This window comes from Pygocentrus nattereri, chromosome 14, assembly GCF_015220715.1.
Source record: "Pygocentrus nattereri isolate fPygNat1 chromosome 14, fPygNat1.pri, whole genome shotgun sequence".
NCBI classification, from domain to species: domain Eukaryota; kingdom Metazoa; phylum Chordata; class Actinopteri; order Characiformes; family Serrasalmidae; genus Pygocentrus; species Pygocentrus nattereri.
Window position 1 is genome coordinate 12,928,447 of NC_051224.1, and position 24,054 is coordinate 12,952,500.

Here is a 24,054-nt window from a genome sequence, read left to right on the forward strand (position 1 = left end):
ACCAGCAGGTCCAAAGTGGTCTGTAAACTAAGAATAGCTCAGCCAGTTTGCATTGAAGTCCTTCTGTTACTGAATAATAAACATTAGTATGTAATAAGCCTGGGATTATAAGCGGTAAACAGATAGAAATCCTGTTTGCTGCCTTTTATGGGCTACATGCAAATACTTCCTAAAATAATGCTGTGTGATTTTTGTTATTAGGATTTGCTGTATGCAGTTTTTGTTTTGTCACACTCCTGAGGTGGTCTGAGCCATCGGATAGCAATCTATTTCAAACCCATCTTGGCGGTATTTGTGATCGGCCTTTTCACAATTGGATACTTATCAGATCAGCCTGACATGCATGAAGGGTCTAAATGTAAATACAGGCTCTAAGATTACCCCACAAGTCCAGTCACTTTCCCTTAGCACAAAACCTCTTCACACTCACAATGCTGAACCTCTAAAGCTCTAGAGCACTTTAATTCATATGTGTTTTCTGAAATTGTCATAGATTTGTAGCTCTAATGTAGAACTAAAGATGCAAACCTCACACATTGAACATGTGCTGGATATATCATGTGGGCTAACAAGAAAACTGTATAAATTGGATCTTTTTCTAAACTATTCCTTGAACTATTACCCGGTCAATATAAACAAAATGGAAAAAGCTATGATACCCTTTGAAGAATGTCCAGATCAATTGAGTTTGTCTTACTGATGGCACTGTGTCGTATTGCTGCTTCTGCAGGGCTCCTCCTAAATAACTCAGTGAATGGAGTCTGAAATGTTGTGTATTGACTGCAGGATATATCCCTGCTGAAAACAGGGCCGGCTCCAGCCAAGCCAATATTAAGTTTGTTAAACTACAGCAGTTATCTTCTCCTGCTGAGTGAAGGGTCGGTGAGCAGTGCCAAGAGTGTGTGTGTTTTCCTCACAGTGAAACACAGCTGGACTGCATTCTCTTAGAGCAGCAGGTGTGGGATAGTGGATGGAGGTACAGATGCATCTGTGCATGGAAGTGTAAATTTATGCATACAGCTGCAAAAATTTGAACACCCCTGGTCAAATGACATGTTTTGTTGATTCTCTAGTGAAAAATAAGTTAACAGATCCTCTACAATTCAAAAAAATGTATAAATATGGCATTTTATATAAAAAAAAACAAGTCACAGGCCATTATTTCTTTCCCAATATGTTAAATTCAGCAAATAAACAGTATGTGTGCAATAAAATGTGCAGAAGTGTGTTCTCTGTAGAGGATGTGATGACTTATTTTCATTTAGAAATTCAACAGTACATGATTGGGCCAGGGATGGCCAAACCTTTGCATATGACTATATGTGAGTCCATCAATAAACATTACAGTTCCTTTCAAAGACATTTCAGACGTTTAATAATTCTGCATGAATCCGAGCAGAAGCAGTGAACTGCTACAACAGCATTTTCCTCTCATGTCACTAAACATTCATCAGTAATAGGAGTGGCGTAGTGAGTGGTGCAGTGGACTAAGCCATCACTCCAGCAGGAGTTTGTGAGTTTGAGCCCCAGCAAACCCCATAGCCACACGTAAGTGTGTACCCAGGAGGGAAAATATCTGGCAGGATTGCATGATATAAAGAGTCCTCGCTAGTGGGGAAGCTGAGTACAAAAAACAAGTTCATTATATTTACCCAACTGAGATGCAGAACTAAAACATTAAGAGAACTTTTGACTCAACTGAGAAGTTTGAGTTGTGTGAACTATTGTGTCCTGAAGTTGAGTCAACTCAGCAAAAGCCATGTAGGCAGTTATGATATCATTTTGAGTTAAGCTGACCTCTCACAGTGTGTGTGGAATTACGATATGCTTCATTTAGGTGAAGCTGCCTAGTCTTGTAGTCTATGACTGGTCAGACTTCTTTCAGATTTACATTGTATGAACAGATGTCACCTGTGCAACTGTGTTATAAAATTACTGTTGACCTACTTTCTGCCCAATAGCCAGAGAAAGTGTAACTGACATAATACTGATTGTTGTGACCATCTTAGAGTATAATATATGCATTATGGGTGGAGCCTCTGAGGCCAGCTGAGACCAGTTTAATAAAACAAATCTTTCAAGGAGGTGAATCAGTTCAGTTTGTTCACTCAAATGATTTGTTCAAAATGAATGAATCATTCACAAACGACACAACAGTGTGTGTGTGTGTGTGTGTGTGTGTGTGTGTGTGTGTGTGTGTGTGTGTGTTGCTCACCATAGCACACAGCGTCGACAAAAGGAGTACACTCCTTCAGCTGAATCTCAGTGTTCTCGTCGCAGAGGGTGCAGGGCAGGCAGGGATCTAGTGAGCTCTCCAGACTTGAGTAGGTGTCGTCCTCGCACGGCTCACACAGCGTGTCGTGGTCAGACTCGCAGCGCGCATACACACCCTGACCACGCGGACACACCGTGCACGGCTCGCAGCGGCCCGACACAGCATCCTGGTAGTAGCCGTAGTTGCACACGCATACGGCATCGTTGGAGTCTGTGCAGGGGGTGTGCATGCGCATTAAGCCCACGCATTCTGTACACTGCTGACACGACTCTGTGTGACTGTAACTGTCCGAAAACGTCTCACCTGCACAGAGAGACAGAGGACAGCAGTTATGGTCCAGTCTGTTACAGCACATTCAACTTCACTTTTAACTCCTTTGTCAAGCCACTTATGCTAGAGTTCAAAAGGTTGGAATCACTTTTTGAGAATGTAATACAAATCTGTTACAGATGCATGTAAAAACATATTCTTATATAATGCTAATATTCTGTATCACAATTTGTAGGACACTTTAAAAATGTAGAACTTTTAGCTGTAGATGACGCCATAGTAATTGACAAAGCTGCATAGCAAATTAATGGACTGTCTCTGATTTGAAAAATCACTTATCAAATAGCGATAATTACAGTATATATTTTATAATATTTGCTTTTCTCTTTTACCATCTCATAATACTCATTGTTTCCAAAGTAACAGTTTACATGAACTCTGCTACATAACACTGATATTAGCATGCCTTAAACTTGTCACAGCAGATTTGTAGCAGGTAAAATGTCACCATTAGTTTGCATTTTGGTGTCTAGTTCATAGTTCATTTATAAACTGTTTTATAACAGTTATTAATATGACAAATGATTCCAAAATTTTAACATGAGTGTACATACAGATTATATGCAGTACATTACCATTCAAAATGTTGGATTCACTTTTATATTAATCATTTTAACTATTTTAATCAATAATAACTAAGAAATATTGTAAACTAGGCACTAATTTTTGGATGTTTTATTCAAAATATCAAATGTTTAAAAACATTGTTATAATCAATATTACAGTATCAGTATTACAATATTAATGTAGTGATTTTATGTCAGGTTTTGGCCTTGAGATTTGAGCACTGTTTGTGAATTTTAAATGTATCATGAACACATTCTTTGTCAGAATGATTTAGAAATCTACAGCCATAACAATTTATGTAAAAATAGATGTTTAAAATATCAAAAGTGGCCAGTGCAGGGTTCTCCTTTAGCAGCTGTAGCCAGTTAGCAGCCTGTCCATTTTGCCCACCCTCACACACATGACACAAACACGACACACACACACATACACACACACACACATACATACACACTAACAGCAGGCCATGAAGGAGGGATGAAGAGCCACACCAGCTCCAAACTTTTATTCTCACAGGTTCACCCCAACACCACATGTGTGATATAATGTGTAGGAGGTAAACAGTGTGAAGGCACTGAAAATGTGTTATTTTATATGTTCTTCACAGAAAATGAGCAAAGGCAAAGAAATCTTGGCTTGAAATTATAATAAATCACATCATCTTTTCTTTTGGTAAACATTGAAAATGGGTCCCACAGACCTGAATACCACACAAGGGATAAGTTGCTCAGGACTAGCAGGTTAGAATCATTTTGTAAACTTATCTGCAACCAAATTAGTTTTCTATCATTGAAAATGTTGATGATTCTTAGGATCTAGGTCATCATAGTATAGCTTATCATTAATGTCATTTCACTCGTGTACAAGCAGTTTCTTCTAGCAGACAGCCAGTGGACATACAACAAAATACAATTAGAATTTACCCTTGTAGACCAGTACAAAAAACAAAAAACAAACATTTTCCTGACAGATTATTCTAAGAATAAAGGTACATAAGATATATCTTGTAAATGATACAATTAACTGCTAACAGCAACAACAGTATGCAGCAGTATTGGATACAGAGGAGCTGCTCTGTACTTGTGCAAAACCATCATGTTTCTTTTTACCATATCAAAGGAAAGCAGCAAAATAATGAGGTTCATCATGTTCATAAAGGCTTCAAGGAAAAGGGAAGACATGAGAGTCTGCTGAGCTGCTGCTGTTGATGATGATGATGATGATGAGGGGAAAATGTACCGCAGCTAAAGGAAAGGCAAGAGTTTGAGCTGAGACTGAGCAAAGAAAATGCCAGAAAAGATGAAAGAGGAGTAATGGGGATAATAGTGTTTACTGGGCGTCGCTAGAAAGGTCGCCCACATTGATCTGATTTTCTGTGCGTGTGTGTGCGTGTGTGTATGTGTGTGTGTGTGGACAGTGCCTTGTTGGTCTCATTATGGAATTGATCTTTGTGTACAGACAGAAGTGAAGTACAGTTGCAGTTTATTATCTGAGCATGCTGTGATCATGAACTCACTGATACACTTTTGCAAGAAAATGCAACGTCAACAAATCCCACCAGCCGTCCACCAGGGACAGGTTATGCAATTATCGCTATCTTACCTAACAATTTGCCAGCAGGACAGTCATAGACTTTGTCTGCTTTATCTCATTAACATCTTTTCTTTTCTGGAAACTAAATGATACATGTCTATAACTTATTTTTCTCCATTTTTAATCAGTTAAGGAGAGTTAAGAGCCAGGGAGCTCTTCTACTGGTTAGGGCTTCAGGAGCTGAAGAGAAGGCCTACACAATAGATTGATCCTTAATAATTATGTTAATAAGGTTTTGATTTCCAATAAGTGGGACTCATTATGTGAGAAAAAAAAATATTCTAAGCATTCTTGAAGTTCTAGATACATCACTGACTGAATATAAGTGGCAGCTTAATCACTGGGTTGTTAGAAGTGGAAAACAGTGGCAGCAGCTCTATACCAGGCCTCTCTACTGAAAGAGTCACTGTGAAACTCTTGGAAGCTTTACATGTAACTACTACAGTCATATAAGGGCACTAGCCAAAGTTAGCATTATCATAGAGGTAGGCTTTTCTTCATGTATTAACCAAGTGTTGATATATATGGCCTAAATTGAAGGCCTATGTCTAATAGGTTGACCACTGGTGTCCATGTTGGTCATAGTAAAATGGATCTGGGTGCTACTATCAGTGTATAAAGGAGCACTATTCTGCCGTTTTTCCTAATGTTGTTAGGTAACGATTAAAAGGTAGAAATAGATTTTTGTTTGCTTTGGTATTAAAGGGATTCCAGAGATTAAAAAGTAAGTACTATATTATTCAGTAACTATAATATATAATTAAAAATTATATTATTCATTAACTGCTATACATTGTGCAGTTACTGCTACATATATTGCTCAACCTCTACTATGATAGTAATGTATAAGTTATGTAGTTATGAGAGTGAAGAGTTGAATTGTATGTCCACATATGGGCTCTTAGAGTTTTAAGGAGTTAAACTCAGCCTTCATTTGTTCCTTTGTATACTCAACAAAACACATCAGACGTGTAACACCTCATTGTCCCGATGGTGTGGGATGTTTAGTTTGCTTATAGTAACAGTAATAACTCTTTTCAGACTCTCCTCAGAGAGAGTTTTCCAGGGGCTGAAACGTGTGGAAAGTGACCACTACAGAGGTATGGCTTATAAAAATGAAACATTAATATTGCACACTGTTGCAGCATTATTTTCAGATATAATTAGAAAGCAGATCAATTATTCAGAGAGTCTGTGTGTGTTAAAGACTCTGGTGAGGAAGTGTTTGGAGGAAGTGTGTCAGTGTATGTGTGTTTACAGCTTAAAGCTCCTAAATGTGTGTGGGGGTTGAGGGGGTGTAAACATGTGTATGTGTGTTATAGCATATGAGTGTTAGTGGTTAATGGTCCTAGGCAGACAGTCTGCTGTAAATTGCAACTGGACACTTTTGTGCATGTGCCTAAGAGTGTGTGGGTGTGTGACCAGGTTTATACCACACTGTGGAGACAAAAACCTGGTCCCCACAAAGTAAATCATTACATTTTAAATTGAGGGTTAGGGTTGGAGTAGTAGTTCTGGTTAAGGTTTGGGTAAGTCTCCAAGAAATTAGTCTATGTAATGGCCCTACAATTCACAGAAACAAGATTGTGGGTGGGTGTGTGTGAGAGTGGGTAGGTGTGGGTGTTTTGGTGATTATCAACTGGATGTTTTTGGTGTTAAACAGCCTAAATCAAGGTTTAAATGCCCTAAACATGCTTTCTTTCTCTCTCTCTCTCTCTCTCTCTCTCTCTCTCTCTCTCTCTCTCTCTCTCTCTAGCATTTAATCATTAAAATAGGGACTAAAACTCTCAGTGTTTAATTCTTCATTGTAATAGGCACTGAAAAACAAAGTACAAAGCAGCAGGCATTTTCAGCTTTCAGCATTGTCTGTCACTGCTGTTCTTTACTCCTGTACTGTAGCATCTTGGCAAATAAGGAGACCTAGAAGAGCCCATGATTTCTGCTATGAGAAGTGCTCTTTATTAACACCAGAAAACAAGACACTGGAATAGCAGGGAGTTCACTCCTAGCTCTATGCTTCCTATCTATGGTTAAGACACAACCCAGCACTAACTGCCCCACAGCTCAACACAAAATAACACATACACACATCTTAGACTAATGAACAACAACATAAACAACACACATGACAATATTTAACATCCTTTTGGCAGAGGAGGACGACTTATATTTGATATATATATTTGATATATATATTTGATCATCACACCCGTGATGTTATTTGCGATAACACATGATCTCGAGTGTTCTATTGCTTTTATACATCAGTTAAATAAATAAAGTAAGAAATGAATACATTGGGCTGTGAACGTGGCATTTAATATGTTTAATGTTTGCAGCTCCTTCCGCCAAATTATAATTCCTTAACAAGCAATTTGTCGCTACGTCAGAGTAACGAGCTCCGCTCACTCGCTGCACAGCCAGCAGTTCGTTCTCCAGCTCCACACAGACCATCTGACAGTTTAGGAATTTAGTGTAGTCTCATCTTCAGAGTTTGACCAAATCAGCTGTTGGTCAAATGTGATCTTCAAAGTATCCATTTCTGTTTGTGGCAAAGTAAGACGTTCAGATGACTTGAACGTCTTCTATCAAAGTCATTGCTTAGTAACGGTGTCTCAGTGGAGTGATACAGTGTTTGTGAAAAGCGTGTGATTTTCATTAAAACTTTTCAAGAAGTTGAGTCACTTGCAACTGTTGTGCCTGAGTTTTGTGCAACTTGCAGGACACTTTGCAACTTAAGTGCAATTTAGTTTCATGAGGTTTCAAGCAACTAAAATTGCATGAGCATTTCACAGCGTAAAGCACCCAACATTTAGAACGCTACATCATTTCTTCACTGGCATTTTTTAAAACTGCTGTCTGTATACAGTGTTGTCATAGTTTGCCCAGCCAAGCTTCACCACTTTTGATCCCTGTCATGTCTCATTGATCTGCCCCTGTGTCATCTGGGGCATCTATGGATTGCAACCCTGCCCTTTAATTGTTGTTCTTAGCTGCACCTTGCCAAGTATCTGTGTATTTTATTGCCCCGTCCTCATCTTTCTCTTCATATAGACATCTGAAGTTGCCCGTAATTGTATAGTCTTTATGGGGGAAATGAACAGTGCTGAATGGCTGCTGTCACACCCTGTTTTGAACAAAAATAAAACATTTTTTGCCTTACACACATTTTCCCCAGGATGTCACTGGATCCTTTGAATTACAAGGTCATTAAGGAGGCGTAATCAATTTTTCAATGTGCAAGCGATAACATAAAACCAAAATACATCATGCAAACCAGCAAGCTTTGTCAAATGTGTTTAGGTTTCTTTGGCAGTTTTAGACTGCAGTTTGTGTAGCTATTGTGTAGTATTGTGTGTTGAAGTTTAATAGTAGACTTACTTTCATAGACCAGCATTTCAATACATGCCTGTGGCATATATTTACCAATATTCATTTTTTGATCATTTGGTTTATTTTAGTTTTATTTCAGTTTTATAACCCACTGCTGAGAGAGGTGCTCATAAACAGACTTTGCAGATGTATCCCACGTCACCACCTCGTCTACTACACGCTCAAGAAGGAGCTGATCATTAACTAATGATGTGGCTACATGAAACTGTACCATACATGCAGACTACGGGCCTGGAGGTGGGAAGCACTGGACTGTTAGATAAAAGACTTTTATCTGATGAAATAAGCTTTCCCCACACTGAGAAAGCCAACTCTAGTTGACTGGTACAGCAATGCGTGTGAGAAAGGCAGCATCCTGTAAACAAGTGGCACAAACATGTTTAGGTTGTTTGTTACCAAAAGGCTATTTTTACCTCAAGGTTTAAAGCACACAGGCCCGCTGGAAGAGACCTACAACCACCTATTTACACTAAACACCAACAGAAACACAGCAATGCTAGCCATTATCCAAAAACATCTGTACACAGAGCTAGAGAAAGAGACAGAAGGCTACAGCTGGTGCACAAGTGTGGAATGATGGCCTTTGAACAAAACACAATCTTTCAGAATGTGCTGAACATTTAAAGTGGTGCTTTAGCAGTAAAATCTAATGTACAGAGTTTTCTGCTTTTCCCAAATGTAGCCAGCCAGCCACAGCAGACAAAATAGCCACTGTAGACAAAATTTAAGCTTAAAGTCAACCTTAAAATTCATAAAACTGGTCATATAAAGCTAAATTCATTGCATCAAAAGACCCCCCCCATAATTTTCTAACACAATGGAATGACATTTCCCCACCTCATCGTGCACCAGGGGCAGGGGGAAATAGTATTAACCAATAAGATTATGTTTTGGTTCTTTCACCCATCACCAACCTATCATTGAGAAAAACACTCAGATATTACATGGAAATATTTCCAATTATTTCCTATTCACATTGACTTTACAGATGGCGAGCAGTTTTATGGAGAGCAGTATGTTACACAGTGTCAGAAACCACATAGACAAGTCTATATGAGACTACACTCAGCAGAGTTTGAGGCCAGTGTGCTATGACTCAGTTGTCCAGTTTGTATAGTGCTAGTTGATTGAGTATAATCTTCAGTCTTGCTACTGTTAGCTCTGTAACTCAAGTGCAAAACTAAAGAAGCACACCATAGACATCAAATTTGTTGTAGCTGTTCAACAACACTTGGAGTGAAGAGCAAATCTGTGTAAATTAGATTTTTCGCCCAGCAATTACTTTAAACAAAAGGTCTCAGGGTCCAGACACAGCTTCATACAGCACATCAGATATTTACTGTTTATCCTCAAGCCAGCCTGCAATTAATGTTTTTCTGCAGCTACATTTTTACATCTGATGGGTAGATTTGTTTCAGTAATTTGACACTGGTTACCAAATGTGCGTTACATCAAATTAGCAAAGTATGAATACAGCACACTGAGCAGACATGACTGCCATTTAGCTATAGGTAACTTAGCTATTACTCTAATGTAGTCCAGTAGTTGGTGGTAGATGCAAGTTGGCCGAATAAGGAAATAAATGATATGATCAAATGAAAACAATGAGAATTCAGATCTGACCCCTTTGCCAACACTTACAGTAACTTCACTCATGTTCAGCTGGAATGCTATCATAATAAGAGTCCCATATTATTCCACTGTTCAATGCAAGTTTACTTATTTTAACTGGACGCATTATGTACAGTATGTATATATACTACTACTACTGCTCATGATAATTTTTATTATTATTATGATTACTGTTATTATTATTATTATTATTATTATTAGCAGTAGTAGTAGTTGTTGTTGTGGTTTGTGGTGATACAAGAATTGCTAATAAACACGAACTAAGCTTAAATGAGTGTATGTTATTTAGTTAAGATTCATACTTGAAGAAAATGATGGGACTCTTAACCCCCCTTGAAGAAGACCACCTGGCCAGAAGCCCCTGATTTGTGTTTGAGACCCTTGCTTTAAAATACTTAAAACATATAATGAATGATTGTGTGCTTATGTTGCTTTTTTTGTTGTTTTGTTATGCTCATACCATAAAATAGAGTAGAACCTGAACACGCACACACACACACACCCCCACACACACACAATTAGTGCTGACCACTAGAGAGTAAGGCCACACTGGTGTATGTTTGTGCTGCATGTTGAGGAAGAGAGATGGGTGGGCATATGGAGAACTAGGCTCTGTCGTGCTAGAAAAACTGTCAGTTCAGCTAAACAACACATCCACCCCATCTGGCCATCTCTCTCTCTCTCTCTCTCTCTCTCTCTCTCTCTCTCTCTCTCTCTCTCTCCCCCCTCAGATCCTTCTCTCCTTCATTAATTATTAATGGATGGCTATGACCTCTTTCAGCATCAGAGCTGAAACATCAGCACACGCTACTCTGTAAAGCAGCATTCGCTTCATCACCGTGACCTACATAAGACACACTGTCATTATAAACATGTAGTGCAAGTGCTCCGACTTACGCTACTCAAAATTCACGTTTCTTCTGTTTCTTCTGCATATTTGTTTGTCTGTTACACCACATAAAGAAAACAAGCAATAATGAATTCTCTCAAACATCCCATCCACACAAATTCATTTTTTTTTTTTTGGCCTCCTGTCCACATGAATACAGCCGTTTAGCTAATGGAAAATGGAGCCCAGCTCCAAGGTGGAAAACTTTTCAGTGTGGATGGCAAACCAAAAAAAAAAAAAAAATGCTGACAGCATGTGTGTGAAAAATGGCTGATGACTGTGTGCTGGGTAAATTGGGGGTTGATAACTAGTTCAACTTTATGTTTCCTTTTTATTATATTGTAGTATTGAGGCATCAGAATGTACAGCACTCACTTTTAAATGGAGAATTGCAAACACTAAAAACATCTCTAAAGGTCTGTGCTAAAGATGCTAACGATCTGTGACTTGATCATTATGCAAAGTCAGGATTGAAAAAAATAAATCCTAAACCATCATTCAAATAAAGTTAGAAAAGACAGGAGAAACTCTCTACTAGATCAGGACTGTGTCAGTGTTTCAGAGACAGTGCCAATGTAAACACTTCCATGGCAGTAAGTGGTAGCTGGTTTCCACATTTTTCAAGCTTTCATTTTCTGGCAGAAATTGAATCTTTGTGAGAAATCGAATTTTGGACATCTGACAGGCATGAAGTTGTACAATCCTGTTGTAGGTTTAACTGGCTGCCATCACTATGTTAGAAATCCCTGCTTCAGCTTTACACTGATTGTTGTGCAATATGCATGCCTGCAGTGTTCTTCTTGAGGCACGTCACATCAAATTTTTTGAGGTATTATCAGCGTCTACTAGGTTGGCATTCTTTTCAAGTGTTTTCAGGTCTTTTTTTCAAAAATGCTGTTGATATAGCTAAATAAATTTTTTAAATGTCCAGATATACGTACATGGACAAGGCCTGAGTTACTACAGGTTCATGACACTTATGTTTTTCACAATTTACAGTAGAGGATTATTGTTTTGTTTTGCTTTTAAAGAAGTATTTGTTGATATACTGTAGTCTGGACACCAAGCTTTTCAAACGTTCTAAACCCCTTAAACGTCGGGCTCTGTATGTGGGCTCACAATAAAATTCCTAACTCTCATAACTACATAACTTAAACACAATATTGTCACAAGCCTTACAATTAAGAGAATAAGAGTTCAAGAGGTTAGTAATCTATTGCCTGTTATTATGTTCATCAATTAATTTCAGCTCCTACATTTTGTGTAGTGTATTGCAGTTTGTCAGAATGATTACATTTATCTACAGAGCTATGAAAAGTACTTAAGTTATAAACTAAAACATTTTTACTTTGTGAGTTCATGTCCTGGTCATAACAAGCATGTTTCCTCATGTAAAACCATTTAATAGACAGAAATAGACAGAAGAAAATAATAATAGGAATGCAGCATGTTGAGAATACTGCCAATATCCTGTATTTATGATGTGTTTATGTTTATGTGCCTATGCATAAACATGAATTAAATACCTTTTCCTGTAACATCACAGGGAAATCTACATGTATTTATAAAGGGTTGTAAATTTTAGCACAGAGGTCCACCAAATATTGCTCTAAAATAACGGTCAAATGTATACATTTGCACAAAGCTGACATATATTTAAGTAAATACATGCAAATAACTATATGACTCTCATATCATCATGCATCCTTCACCAACACTGTCATGTTTCCTCTCCCACATCCACCACCCAATTAAGATCACCAATCTTAATGCAGCAGTCACTACTGCTGCTGTTATCTTGCAGCTCACAGTGTCATCAGGTTTAATATGACTGCAAAAGGCAAAACAAATTTAAAACAGTTAGCTATCAATTAGTTTCAATAGCAACTACACTAGTTAGTGCACTAGCTATTATAGCTGAAGCTGTCTGCTAATCTAGCTGAAGTTTTCGTAAGTTACATATCAGATTTCGTTAAAACTTACTAAAGTTTCAGCTCATTGCTGTGCGAGCTAACTAGCTTCTCGGGAGTGTGTGGAGAGGGTATGCACTTGTAAGTTCTTGGGGGTGTATATGGATGCAGACCTCCAATGGAGTTCCAACACCTCAGCGGTCGTGAAAAGGGCACAGCAACGTCTCCGCTTCCTAAGGATCCTCAGTTGGCTCAGTCTTAAGAAGGAACTGCTGACTGTTTTCTACTGCTGCTCTGTGGAGAGTGTGCTGACTTATTGTATCTCTGTGTGGTTCTCCAGTTGCACCACGGCACACAAATAGGACTTACAAAGGGTTATCAACACTGCCCAAAAAATCATTGGACATCCCCTACCATCCCTTAAGGAACTCTACAGCAACTGCTGTTTCAGAAGGGCAGACAGGATTAAAAAAGACAGCACACACCCAGGATACCGAATGTTTGAGCTGATGCCATCTGGCAGATGTTACAGACAAATGAAAACAAGGACAAACAGACTAAAAGACAGTTTTTACAACAGGGCCACAGCTCTGTTAAACACAAACATGTGACTGATCTGTTTAATACAAACATGTGGCTGATCGGGTTTTGGTGCAGTGTCATACTATGCAATTAACAGTTCATTTCAATGGGCCAGTGCAATTCATAACTGGAAAAATTCAAAGTTTGATGGGTCATGTGCAATCTTTTTCTTTACGTTTTGCTGAGTGTAAATTTGTATAGTATTTAAATTATTTTATCTTATTTTATTTTTCTCTTTCTGCTTTTTCTTTGCACCGAGAGTGGGGGTTTGTACCTCAATTTCGTTGTGCAAGTGTACGAGTACAATGTGTAGTGACAAAGTTCATTCGTTCATTCATTAATTCATTCATTCTGTGCTAGATAATCTACAGACTAACCATTTCTAGTTGTTTACTGCATGTAGCGCTGCTCATCCGACTGTTTCTCTATGATATAAGACTTGTTGTTTGAAGCCATGTTGAACCTGATAGGTGTTTCATAGGGATGTACTGTTGTGAAATGAAATGCCTGCAGCTTATAATTTGACAAAGTTCTCTGCTACAGACTCAAGACTCCCACTCAAATAAAGTGACTTGTGGTCATCTCTGGACCCAGTGCCTTCACACATCTGGAGAGGAAACCTTCCCTTTTCTTACCATTCTGACAGCCATGAACCCACACATCCCTGCATACCCTGATAATGAGTGTACATTCTGAAATAGCCTTTTAATTGCCATATTACCTTAATTGCAGTAGATTGCTCTCATCAGTAGAGCTAATGGATTGACTTCTAGCCCAGTAAGGTCTAGCACAGCAGGAGCCAGAAGCACTCTAGATGACCAAAACTCAGATTAATTGTTTCAATTGCTTTCATTTCTGTTTTATAATGCATCGTTAGCATATTGCAGTGTTTTCATAAGGTGTTTCTTAGGTTCTCAGTGTAGTGCCATCGTGCAAGTAGTTGAGGTTTTCCAGGTGACCTTCTGAAATCATGCTGGGAGCTTTAAAGAAACTGGACAATGTTAAGAGGTTTATAAGAAGGGGCAAAAATAGCCTTTGTATGCAGAAGAGGTTCATTTAAAATTGCTCTCAAAATATATTAGGGTGTTCTTTCTCTTCCTATCTTTATCTGGCTCTTATCATTTCTCTTTCTCTCTCTCTCTCTCATAGATAAGATCCATATCAGACTAAGATGGCGGGTGACAGTATTAGCTGTTGGCTGTCTGTAAATGCCTCATTAAGTAATGGTGCTAATCTCCGCTATGATCACTCAACTGAAGCTCCCTCAGAGACCCTCAGAAGAGCTCAGTACCGAGTGTTTATACACTGGAAAAAATAATGTGTTCAAATCATTTCCACATGAATACAATATATGAGATCTACAGAGGTGTGTTTGTTGGAAATTTGATGCAATATATTGTAGAATATTGTAAATGTATGTAATTATTCAAGGATAATAATTAGTGGAAGTGTAGACATGCATATATGTAGTTTATATTTATATATATATATATATATATATATATATATATATATATATATATATATGTACACACACATTATATTATATGCTTCACACGCATATGAAATTGAGTGAGATCACATTCCTAATCTATAGGGTTTAATATGATGTCGGCCCATCCTTTGGAGCTATAAGAGCTTCACAGGGATGCTTTCCACAAGGTTTAGGAGTGTGTTTATGGGAATTTTTTTACCAATCTTCCAGAAGCGCATTTGTGAGGTCAGACACTGATTGGATGAGAAGGCCTGGCTCACAATCTTCGCTCTAATTCATCCCAAAGGTGTTCTATCAGGTTGAGGCCAGTCAAGTTCTTCTACACCAAACTCGCTCGTCCATGTCTTTATGGACCTTTCTTTGTGCACTGATGCGCAGTTATGTTGGAACAGGAAGGAGTCATCCTCAAACTGTTCTCACAAAGTTGGGAGTATGAAATTGTCCAAAATCTCTTGCTCTGCTGAAGCATTAAGAGTTCCTTTCACTGGATCTAAGAGGTCGAGCCCAACTCCTGAAAAACAACCCCCACACCAAATAACCAAACTTTATATTTGGCACAATGCAGTCACACAAGAACCATTCTCCTGGCAACCGCCAAACCCAGACTCATCCTTTGGATTGCCAGATTGAGAAGCATGATTCATCACTCCAGAGAACACGTCTCCACTGCTCTAGAGACCAGTAGTGGTGCTTTATAACACTGCATTTGACGCTTTGCATTATGCTTGGTGATGTAAGGCTTGGATGCAGCTGCTCGGCCAAGGAAACCCATTCCATGAAGTTCTCCATGCACTGTTCTTGAACTAATCTGAAGGCCACATGAAGTTTGGACGTCTGTAGCGATTGACTCTGCAGAAAATTGGCGACCACTGCGCACTATGTGCCTCAGCATTCGCTGACCCCGCTCTGTTGTTTTACGTGGCCTACCACTTCGTGGCTGAGTTGCTGTTGTTCCCGATCACTTCCACTTTGTTATAATACCACTGACAGTTGACTGTGGAATATAGAGTAGTGAGGAAATTTCACACTGGAATTCACTGAGCTCCTGAGAGCAACCCATTCTTTCATAAATGTTTGTAGAAGCAGTCTGCAGGCCTAGGTGCTTGGCTTTATACACCTTTGGCCATGGAAGTGATTGGAACACCTGAATTCAATAATCAATAATTTGGATGGGTGAGTGAATACTTTTAGAAATACAGTATATATATATACACACATTTACAGTTGTGTTCAAAATAATAGCAGTCCAATATGACTAACCAGATTAATCACTGTTTTTGGTATAAATTATATTATATTACCACATGACAAGCAATTTACAATTTACCTGTTGGTGCAGTAGATTCTTAGAAAAACAACAGACTCAGCATTCATGATATGCATGCTCTTGAGTCTGTGTATTTGAATAATTAAGTGAAAGGGGTGTGTTCAAAATAATAGCCATGTGGAGTTCAATTAGTGAGGTCAGTCATTCTGTGAAGAAACAGGTGTGAATCAGGTGGCCCTTATTTAAGGGTGAAGCCAGCACATGTTGTACATGCATTTTTCCTTGAAAGCCTGAGAAATTTGGGTTGCTCGAGACATTGTTCAGAAGAACAGTGTACTTTGACTAAAAAGTTGATTGGAAAGGGTAAAACTTATAAAGAAGTGCAGACAGTGATAGGCTGTTCAGCTAAAATGATCTCCAGTGCTTTAAAATGGAAAGCTAAACTAGAGAGACGTGGAAGAAAACGGAAGGCTACCATTCGAATGGATTGAAGAATAGCCAGAATGGCAATTGGCTCAGCCAATGATCAGCTCCAGGATGATCAAAGACTGAATTCACGTCACAGTACACTCTGAAGACAGTGAAGCATGGTGGTGCAAGCATTATGATATGGGCATGTTTCTCTTACTATGGTGCCAGGCCTATTTACCGCATACCAGGGATCATGGACCAGTTTGCATATGTCAAAATATTTGAAGTGGTCATGTTGCCTTACGCTGAAGAGAAAATGCCCTTGAAATGGGTGTTTAAATAAGACAACAACCCTGAACACACCAATAAACGAGCAAAATCTTGGTTCCAGTCCAACAAAATTGAGGTTATGGAGTGGCCAGCCCAATCCCCGGACCTTAATCCGATAAAACACTTGTGGGGTGACATCAAAAATGCCGTTTTTGAGAAAAAAACAAGAAATGCAAATTAATTGTGAGATGTAGTCAAAGTATCCTGGGCTGGAATACCAGTTGCCAGGTGCCAGAAGTTGGTTGACTCTATGCAACATAGATGTGAAGCAGTTCTAAAAAACTGTGGTTGTACAACTAAATATTAGGTTAGTGATTCACAGGAATGCTAAATCCTAAAAACAAAAAAAAGGTACATATTTTTAAAATATTTTGAGTTTGTAAAGACAAATGCAGACACTGCAATTTTTTTTAACAGCCCAATGTTCATTTTTTGTTATTTTCTGTAAAGTAGTTAAAAATGTTATACCTTTCTCTTCAGGGTTTGATTTAGAAAACAGTGTGCAATGTTCCCAATGCATGGAAATAAAAACTATTATAAAGATTTTGTGCTTAACTCATGTTTTTGAACACACTGCTATTATTTTGAAAACTACTGTATATAATATACATACATACATTTGGGAAGAAAACCTTGTGTCTTCAAAATGATCTTCAAAACTTTACAGGAAAAGGTAAAAAAAAAACCTATGTCACATTTAATGTAAGTCAGTGGACTTTTTTCAAAGACATTTTGGGCCATTTCCTTTGGTTCGTTCATCATGAATTTACTCACAATGTGAATTGTGACAGGTACTTTCAAATTTTGTCAAAAACTGAAATACAATAAAAATGGAGATTTTGTTTTGACAGCAGCGATATATATTACCTTGTAACCAAACTGGATCCAAATTCAACCTTTTTCTCTCTTTTTCCATACAGAGAGAGAGAGAGAGAGAGAGAGAGAGAAAAGAACAAAGAGAAGACAGGGCCCTAGAAAGAAGAGAGGCAGGGACAGAGAGAGTGGACAGATAAATATTTCATTGGCTGATGACGTTGCTGCTTGCGTCTAGACCAGGGGGTGGGGTGGGGGAGTTCACTTTTAAAGAGGACTTTGTGTGTGTGTGTGTGTGTGTGTGTGTGTGTGTGTGTGTGTGTGTGTGTGTGTGTGTGTGTGTGTGTGTGTGTGTGCAGTTGTGTGTCCAGGTGGATGAAGAGCATATGGGCCACTGAATGCATTTTTGTTTACTGGTATCTGATAAACCTCCTATTTTTTTTTCTTTCTGACCCATCTTCACTTTCTAAATGATTCATGCAATTTCCTCACTCTGCTCAAAATACTATACTTTACATTTATATTGCCTTCCATTCCATCTCCTCTCGCTGTCTCTCTATATCTCTCTCTTAATCTTAGTCTCTCTCTCCCTTGTCTTTCTCTCTATTTGTCTCTCTCCATCTCTGTCTGTATCTGCCCCTGCTTCTAATTTGGTTTATTTTACTCATTTGTTAAAGTGACTTATGCAAATCTAGTAATGCTTACTATTTCTTGTGTAATGTTTTAGTTACTTCAGTAAATATAGTTGAGATTTATTAGTTTAGAAATACTCTTTTGTCTAAAAGCTTCTCCGCATTCGTAGCAGTTTTGTTGGTTTCTGTTAATGAACTCTTATTTTCAAGTTTTTAATTAGTTCTCTTTACGTAATGATGTTATTTTTGTGTTGTAAAATTTTCTAATGCTAAATATTAAGTTTGGATGCATTTTGCATGTTTTTGTTACTCTCACCCTGCTGATGTTATTTGGAGTCATTAAATGAGACTAATCGGACTCTCAGTAATATTTTAACATCATATCAGTGATGTATCAGCGTTGAATATGTAAAAATAATGCATCTCCAAAAACTTTACTTTTTTTGAGGCAATAAGTTGGCATGTATTATGGTTACTTTTAACTTGATTTGAACAAATAAAATAAAATGCGTCTAAAAATCACCGTAAAGACGAAGCACAAAGGTGAGTAGGCTGGTCCTGTATAGGATCTGCAGTTGGCTTGCTGGAGTACTAAGGATGTGCTTTCAAGTGAACATTGTAGCAAAAGTTTATGGACTCTCTCTCTATCCTTCTGCTTTCATATATATATATATATATATATATATCCCTCTGCCCCTGTTTTCCTCTCTCTCTGTCTCTCTCTCTCTCTCTCCTTTTTCTCTGTCTCGCTCTCTCTCAGCTGCCTTGAACATTCTCCATTTCACAAAGATAAAATCCCATCACATTAAAGTTAAGGATATTTTTCAGTTTCTCGTGTGAAGTTCCCATTTCAGAGATACCCTTTTACTACCTTTAATACCAATAAAACGTATATATCATATAAAATACTAGTGACGCGGAGGAACTTCTACCAGTCATTTCTACCACAGTCTCAGATTCACTTCCATTACAGTTCCTAAATGAGAATCACTGTAATTTAACACCACTGATTGTGTTTCGATGATATTTCTATCTTCACCTGCACTTATGGATCCACTCTCACAGTTGTTGCAAAAAGAGCAGCTGGGTGAGTGTCCTGGGACAGAGGGGTGCTATTCTGAGCCTCTGTGGTGTATTTTCTCTCTCTCCCCTATCCATTTGTATCAGGTGCTCAGAGAGGCCTATTTTAGGACAGTGCTTTTTCCACAGCATCAATTACATCAACAATTTATTACAGAAGGAAACAGAGATAACATTTTTAGGACACAGTATGAACAGATATAGCACAACACAAAAGACTGTATTCACTCTACAGTAACTGTGTCAACAGTTTTAGAAAAAAGCAGTCGAATGACTGAATTGAGTCTCTATATAGAGTCTTCTATCTGTATAGAGTCTTCATCAGTCTCTTGTATCTGTCTGTTCAACTACCTGCACATTTATCAACCAACCAAAATACACAAACAAATATAGAGCTGTCCAGAGTGAAACGGCATGTACCGTCCCAATAATATTACAACTTTATTCTCGAAATATTACGGCTTTCTTCTCAAAACATCATACAGTATAACTTTTTATCACAAAATATTATGACTTCATTCTCGAATTCTAGAAGTCTAGAATTCTAGACTTTTTTTTACATTTTTTTAGCAGTGGCCCTAAAACACCAATGTAAAACGTGGTCTCTGTAGAGCACTATTTAGTTACACAACTTATAATTTGACAGTTGTACTTAACTGTATGCAGTTAAAAACTTGGTGTTTTAGTTTAGTTTAAAATGCATAGGTTAAAACGGACAACTTTATGGTATATGTATTGACTTTTGTCCTCTTGGATAAAATAAAGCATGACTGCATTGTGTGTAGTTAGCCCCTAACTTTCCACTTTAAACACTGTGAATGATTGCTTTTCTCTCTTGGTGTTAAGAAAGTGTATGCTTGTGTGTGTAGTATGTACTCACTGTCAAGGCACTGGCCACACACGGTTTGGTTACGTCCACACTTATGAACGACCCCTTCCCCTGGTGGACATTCTATACAGCACTCCCCGCTGAGGGTGTATTGACCAGAGCTACACACCTCCTCCACTCCCCGTTCTTGCTTAGAGCCACACACTACTGCCACCTGTGGAGACACACACTCACAGTTAGACAAGATCTCCTCATGTTGAATCATTTCTCTGTAAAGATGTACAGTAGCTTCAGCCCCTTAAAATCCCAGAGTTATTACACACCAAGACTTATTACAGGGACTTCAGGGCACCTGGCTGAGCTATTCTGACGTATATTCTGATGTAAAATAAAGTACATCAGTTAACAGGTTTGTATGGAAATTGCCATTGATTTGGGTTGATGTTTGAGAGAGTTTAGAGAATTATTTAAAGAGTTCGGTAAGAGCATAAACCTGACATAGCACTTTGATTTACCCATACAGCATCAAGGACAATGTCAGCAAACATTTAAACACCCCCAGTCAGATGACATGTTTTGTGAAAGTGAAAGTAAGTTACGTCTTCAACAGGGAACACCCTTAAATATGGCATTTGTCTGTCAATTTTAGAGCTCAGTTTCTATTTATTTGTTGATTTTAATATCGGGGTTTGGCATAAAATGCACAGTGTGGTGTAACTTTTGCACAGACCACTTTTTTCATAATATGTTAATAGTAAATTTAAATGTGCATTAAAATGTGCATTAAAATCTGCATAAGTGTTTTCCCTGTAGAGGATGTGTAACTTACTTTCACTTGACCAGGGGTGCCCAAACCTTTGCATTTGACTGTATACATAACCATTCAAAAGTTTTGAATCACGGTTTTCAATTATATACAGTAAGCTTTGTTGCAGATATATGTATAAAATGATTATAATGTGAAGTTATTGTATAATGTAAGTTATTGTTGAACTTCATAGGTTTCAAATTATAGAACGGCTTAAAAATATACAAAAAAAAATCTGACAGTGAGAAGTTATAATAAAGATCCCGAATGTCTTGTATTACAAAAGTGGTCACATGTCCGGGCTGCTAACCTGACATTAAATTGCATTAATTAAACAATTGTAATATTTGCCACTTGATAGCTTGAAAAATTCAAATATTGACAAAAACAAACATTTTAAATGTGTAAAACCTTTTTGTTACAAATTGACTCAAACTGAAATGTAATTAGTGTGAAAGAGGGCTGTAATTGTGTTTTCACTCACAGTCACATTCATTAAATCATGGCTGTTACAGTGAAAGAGGAGCAGAGGCCTCTGTGGGGTCGGGAGGTTTAACAGTGTAGATGAATGTGGGCTCAGCTCTTACTAAGCAACAGGTCATTATTACCCTTTTTATGTTATAACTGTGTATTAATTCATTTTAAGGTGTTTATTGATTACTAAACATCAATAGACTAAATTAAACTGTTCAAAAAGCTTTATTAATCTTTTTTATTCATACAAGGGCAGGTTAGCCCACTGAGCCATAGGTTTAATTTACAATAGGGGCCAGTAAAACATACATAAAACTACATTAATATAGTAAACAGAAATTATAACACAACTAGAACTAACAAAATAAATAAAACAAGCCAGATATTAGATAGGATTATACTTTCGATTCTCATCTGCCAAGTTGTTTAAAAGTATTTTAAGTTGACCAAAAAGTAAGAGTTGTTGTATTTAACATTCAGTTGAAAGTTATTCCACACTAATAAGGCTTTGCATAAAAATGCCTCCTTACCAAGTTCTGTAGATGAGAACGGTACGTTTAACACTAGCTAATACATTGTATTCCTTCTTACTGTAAGGAAAGATAAAATACATATCAACATAAATAAATATCAATAAACCCTGCTACCCTCTTCCTAGACGACAAGTCAGCTTAACAGTACAACTCACAGTGATGGGCAGTCTGATAAAGGCAGTCTTATTGTCAAGTGGTACCATATTATACATGTATCTAAAACAACACTAGTCTTATATTAATAAATCAAAGCTTTGAACAATAGGCTCAAAGTGAGCGTCTGCTTTCTCTCGTATTACGATAACTCTCTGCCTCCTCCACAGAGTAAGTGGAGTGCATCTCCTGCTGCGCCCTCAGGGGGTCAGAGGTTATTAACGACAGTGCTGGACTCACGCGGTAGGCCGCACTGGGCTGTGTGGGTCTATAAAGCAGGGTGTGTGCAGGAACAGCAGTGATGGTCCTGCATGCAGCTGTGTCAGCCGCGCTGGTCTAAAGGCACAGTTAATGGGCCACACACCAGCACTCAGAGGACGGATATATGTGCTTACAGGTCTCAAGGCAGCTGTCAGCCCCGCCCTGATAGCTACAGATCACAGAGATATGCTCTCACACATGGAATTGAGATGTTGAGAAACATGACAAGGTTGAGGCAATATGACTTTGATTTAAAGCGATAGTTTTTTGTCGCAGGTTTGCTTCTTAAAGGGGAATTTCATTGTTTTTTTCATTGTTTGTACAATTCAGTGGCCGAGGTGTGAACAAAGTTAATGTGAATTGGTTCATTGTAGAGAAACTTACAGGGTCAGATTTCCTTACAGTGGTGGTGAGAGGAACAGGGGTCCTAATGTCTACAACACAAATACGGCCATTTTATTTACTATCCGAAACTAACAGTAAACCTACACGTCTTCAGAGTTTCTACATAGTGGCATCGGCCACAGAGCATGCTGCCTCTCAGGAGCTCATGGGCATGCTATATAAAAAGGCTCATGGGAGGCGTGCGCCCCCTTAAAAAGGACTGTATATGGTGTTGTTGATGTTGTGTTCTGTTAGTTTAAAATGAGCAATTTTCTAGCAGAAATCATAACCTCACCTGATTCTTCTTCAGCAAAACACCACAATGTGTAATGTTGATGATGGTAAAATCAGGATATATCTGAAAAAATAAGTTTTCTTTAGAGACTAAATAACACTCTCTTTAGGGACTAATAACTCCCTCAGTGTGTATCTTCATCATAAGTGGACTTTAAAAAATTATATTTTAGGCCAAAACCTTCTCAAAACTAACATAAAACGATGCCACAGTATCGGGCAGCATATTTATAACCACTTAATGTCATATGTGTCTGTAGGGGAGCTTTTAGAGGTGGACGTCCAGTTCCTGTTGCCACCACTGTGAATAATCCTGACTTGGTAAGTTTCTCTGGGACAAATTATAACTTTCTTTACATCCCACCAATTGAATTATGCACACTTTCAAAAAATAAAATGAGTGGAATGCATGAATCCCTTACAGGGCTAATGTTGCAAAGAAGTGAGGTAAGCTTAAATGGCAAACCTGTTAGCATCATGCAATTTCATGCAAATCGTCACACTCTTCTGTTAAAGGGGCACTTCTGCCAAGAAGAAAAATGCAACCACTGCTTCACGTGTAAACATGGAGAATCTTCTTTTGCAGCAGTGTCACAGCAGCCTTGAGAGTGAGATTATCTGGTTTGAAGATGAGGAACACTGCCTTCTGGTGATGTAGCTTTATCGTACAATGGCTTTGGCATGGGTTTTGTGGGTTATCTGTCTGAAATGTGTGTTTTTTGTCACGTTCAGAAACCACATAATCACGACTATGAATTCACTGAACATTTTCATGAATGATGTAGGTAAGCCGTTTGCACATGTTGCACTGCTGTACATAGGTTTCCACTACATTAGCCTCATACCTCCAGTCCAAAACTAAACAAGGACCAAACATGTCTTGGTTGATCACTTATGCTGAAGGTGAGAGGAAAACTCTGTAAATTGGATTTTCCATGTAAATACTCCTTTAAATGAACACACAGCCACAGCTGGACGGAGCAATGCAAGTACTTTGGGGTTCAGTATGTAACTTTACAGGAGAAGGAAAAACACTTACTTTACTGTTAATGTAAGTCAATGGAACCAGAATTTTTTCATTTCTTTTAGTCTGTTCATCATGAAATTTACATACAATGT

At 38.1% G+C, this 24,054-nt stretch overlaps 1 protein-coding gene across 1 annotated transcript in view; it reads right to left on the reverse strand.

The window, feature by feature from the left end:
- ngfra (nerve growth factor receptor a (TNFR superfamily, member 16)) overlaps window positions 1–24,054 on the reverse strand; it is a 57,601-nt gene that overhangs the window by 30,320 nt on the left and 3,227 nt on the right. Inside the window, exons 2-3 of the mRNA XM_017685941.2 lie at window positions 20,080–20,242; window positions 2,216–2,578 (exon numbers count right to left, since the gene is read on the reverse strand). Of these exons, the coding sequence (XP_017541430.1) occupies window positions 2,216–2,578; window positions 20,080–20,242 (526 nt within the window). The remainder of the gene's footprint in view (window positions 1–2,215; window positions 2,579–20,079; window positions 20,243–24,054) is intronic.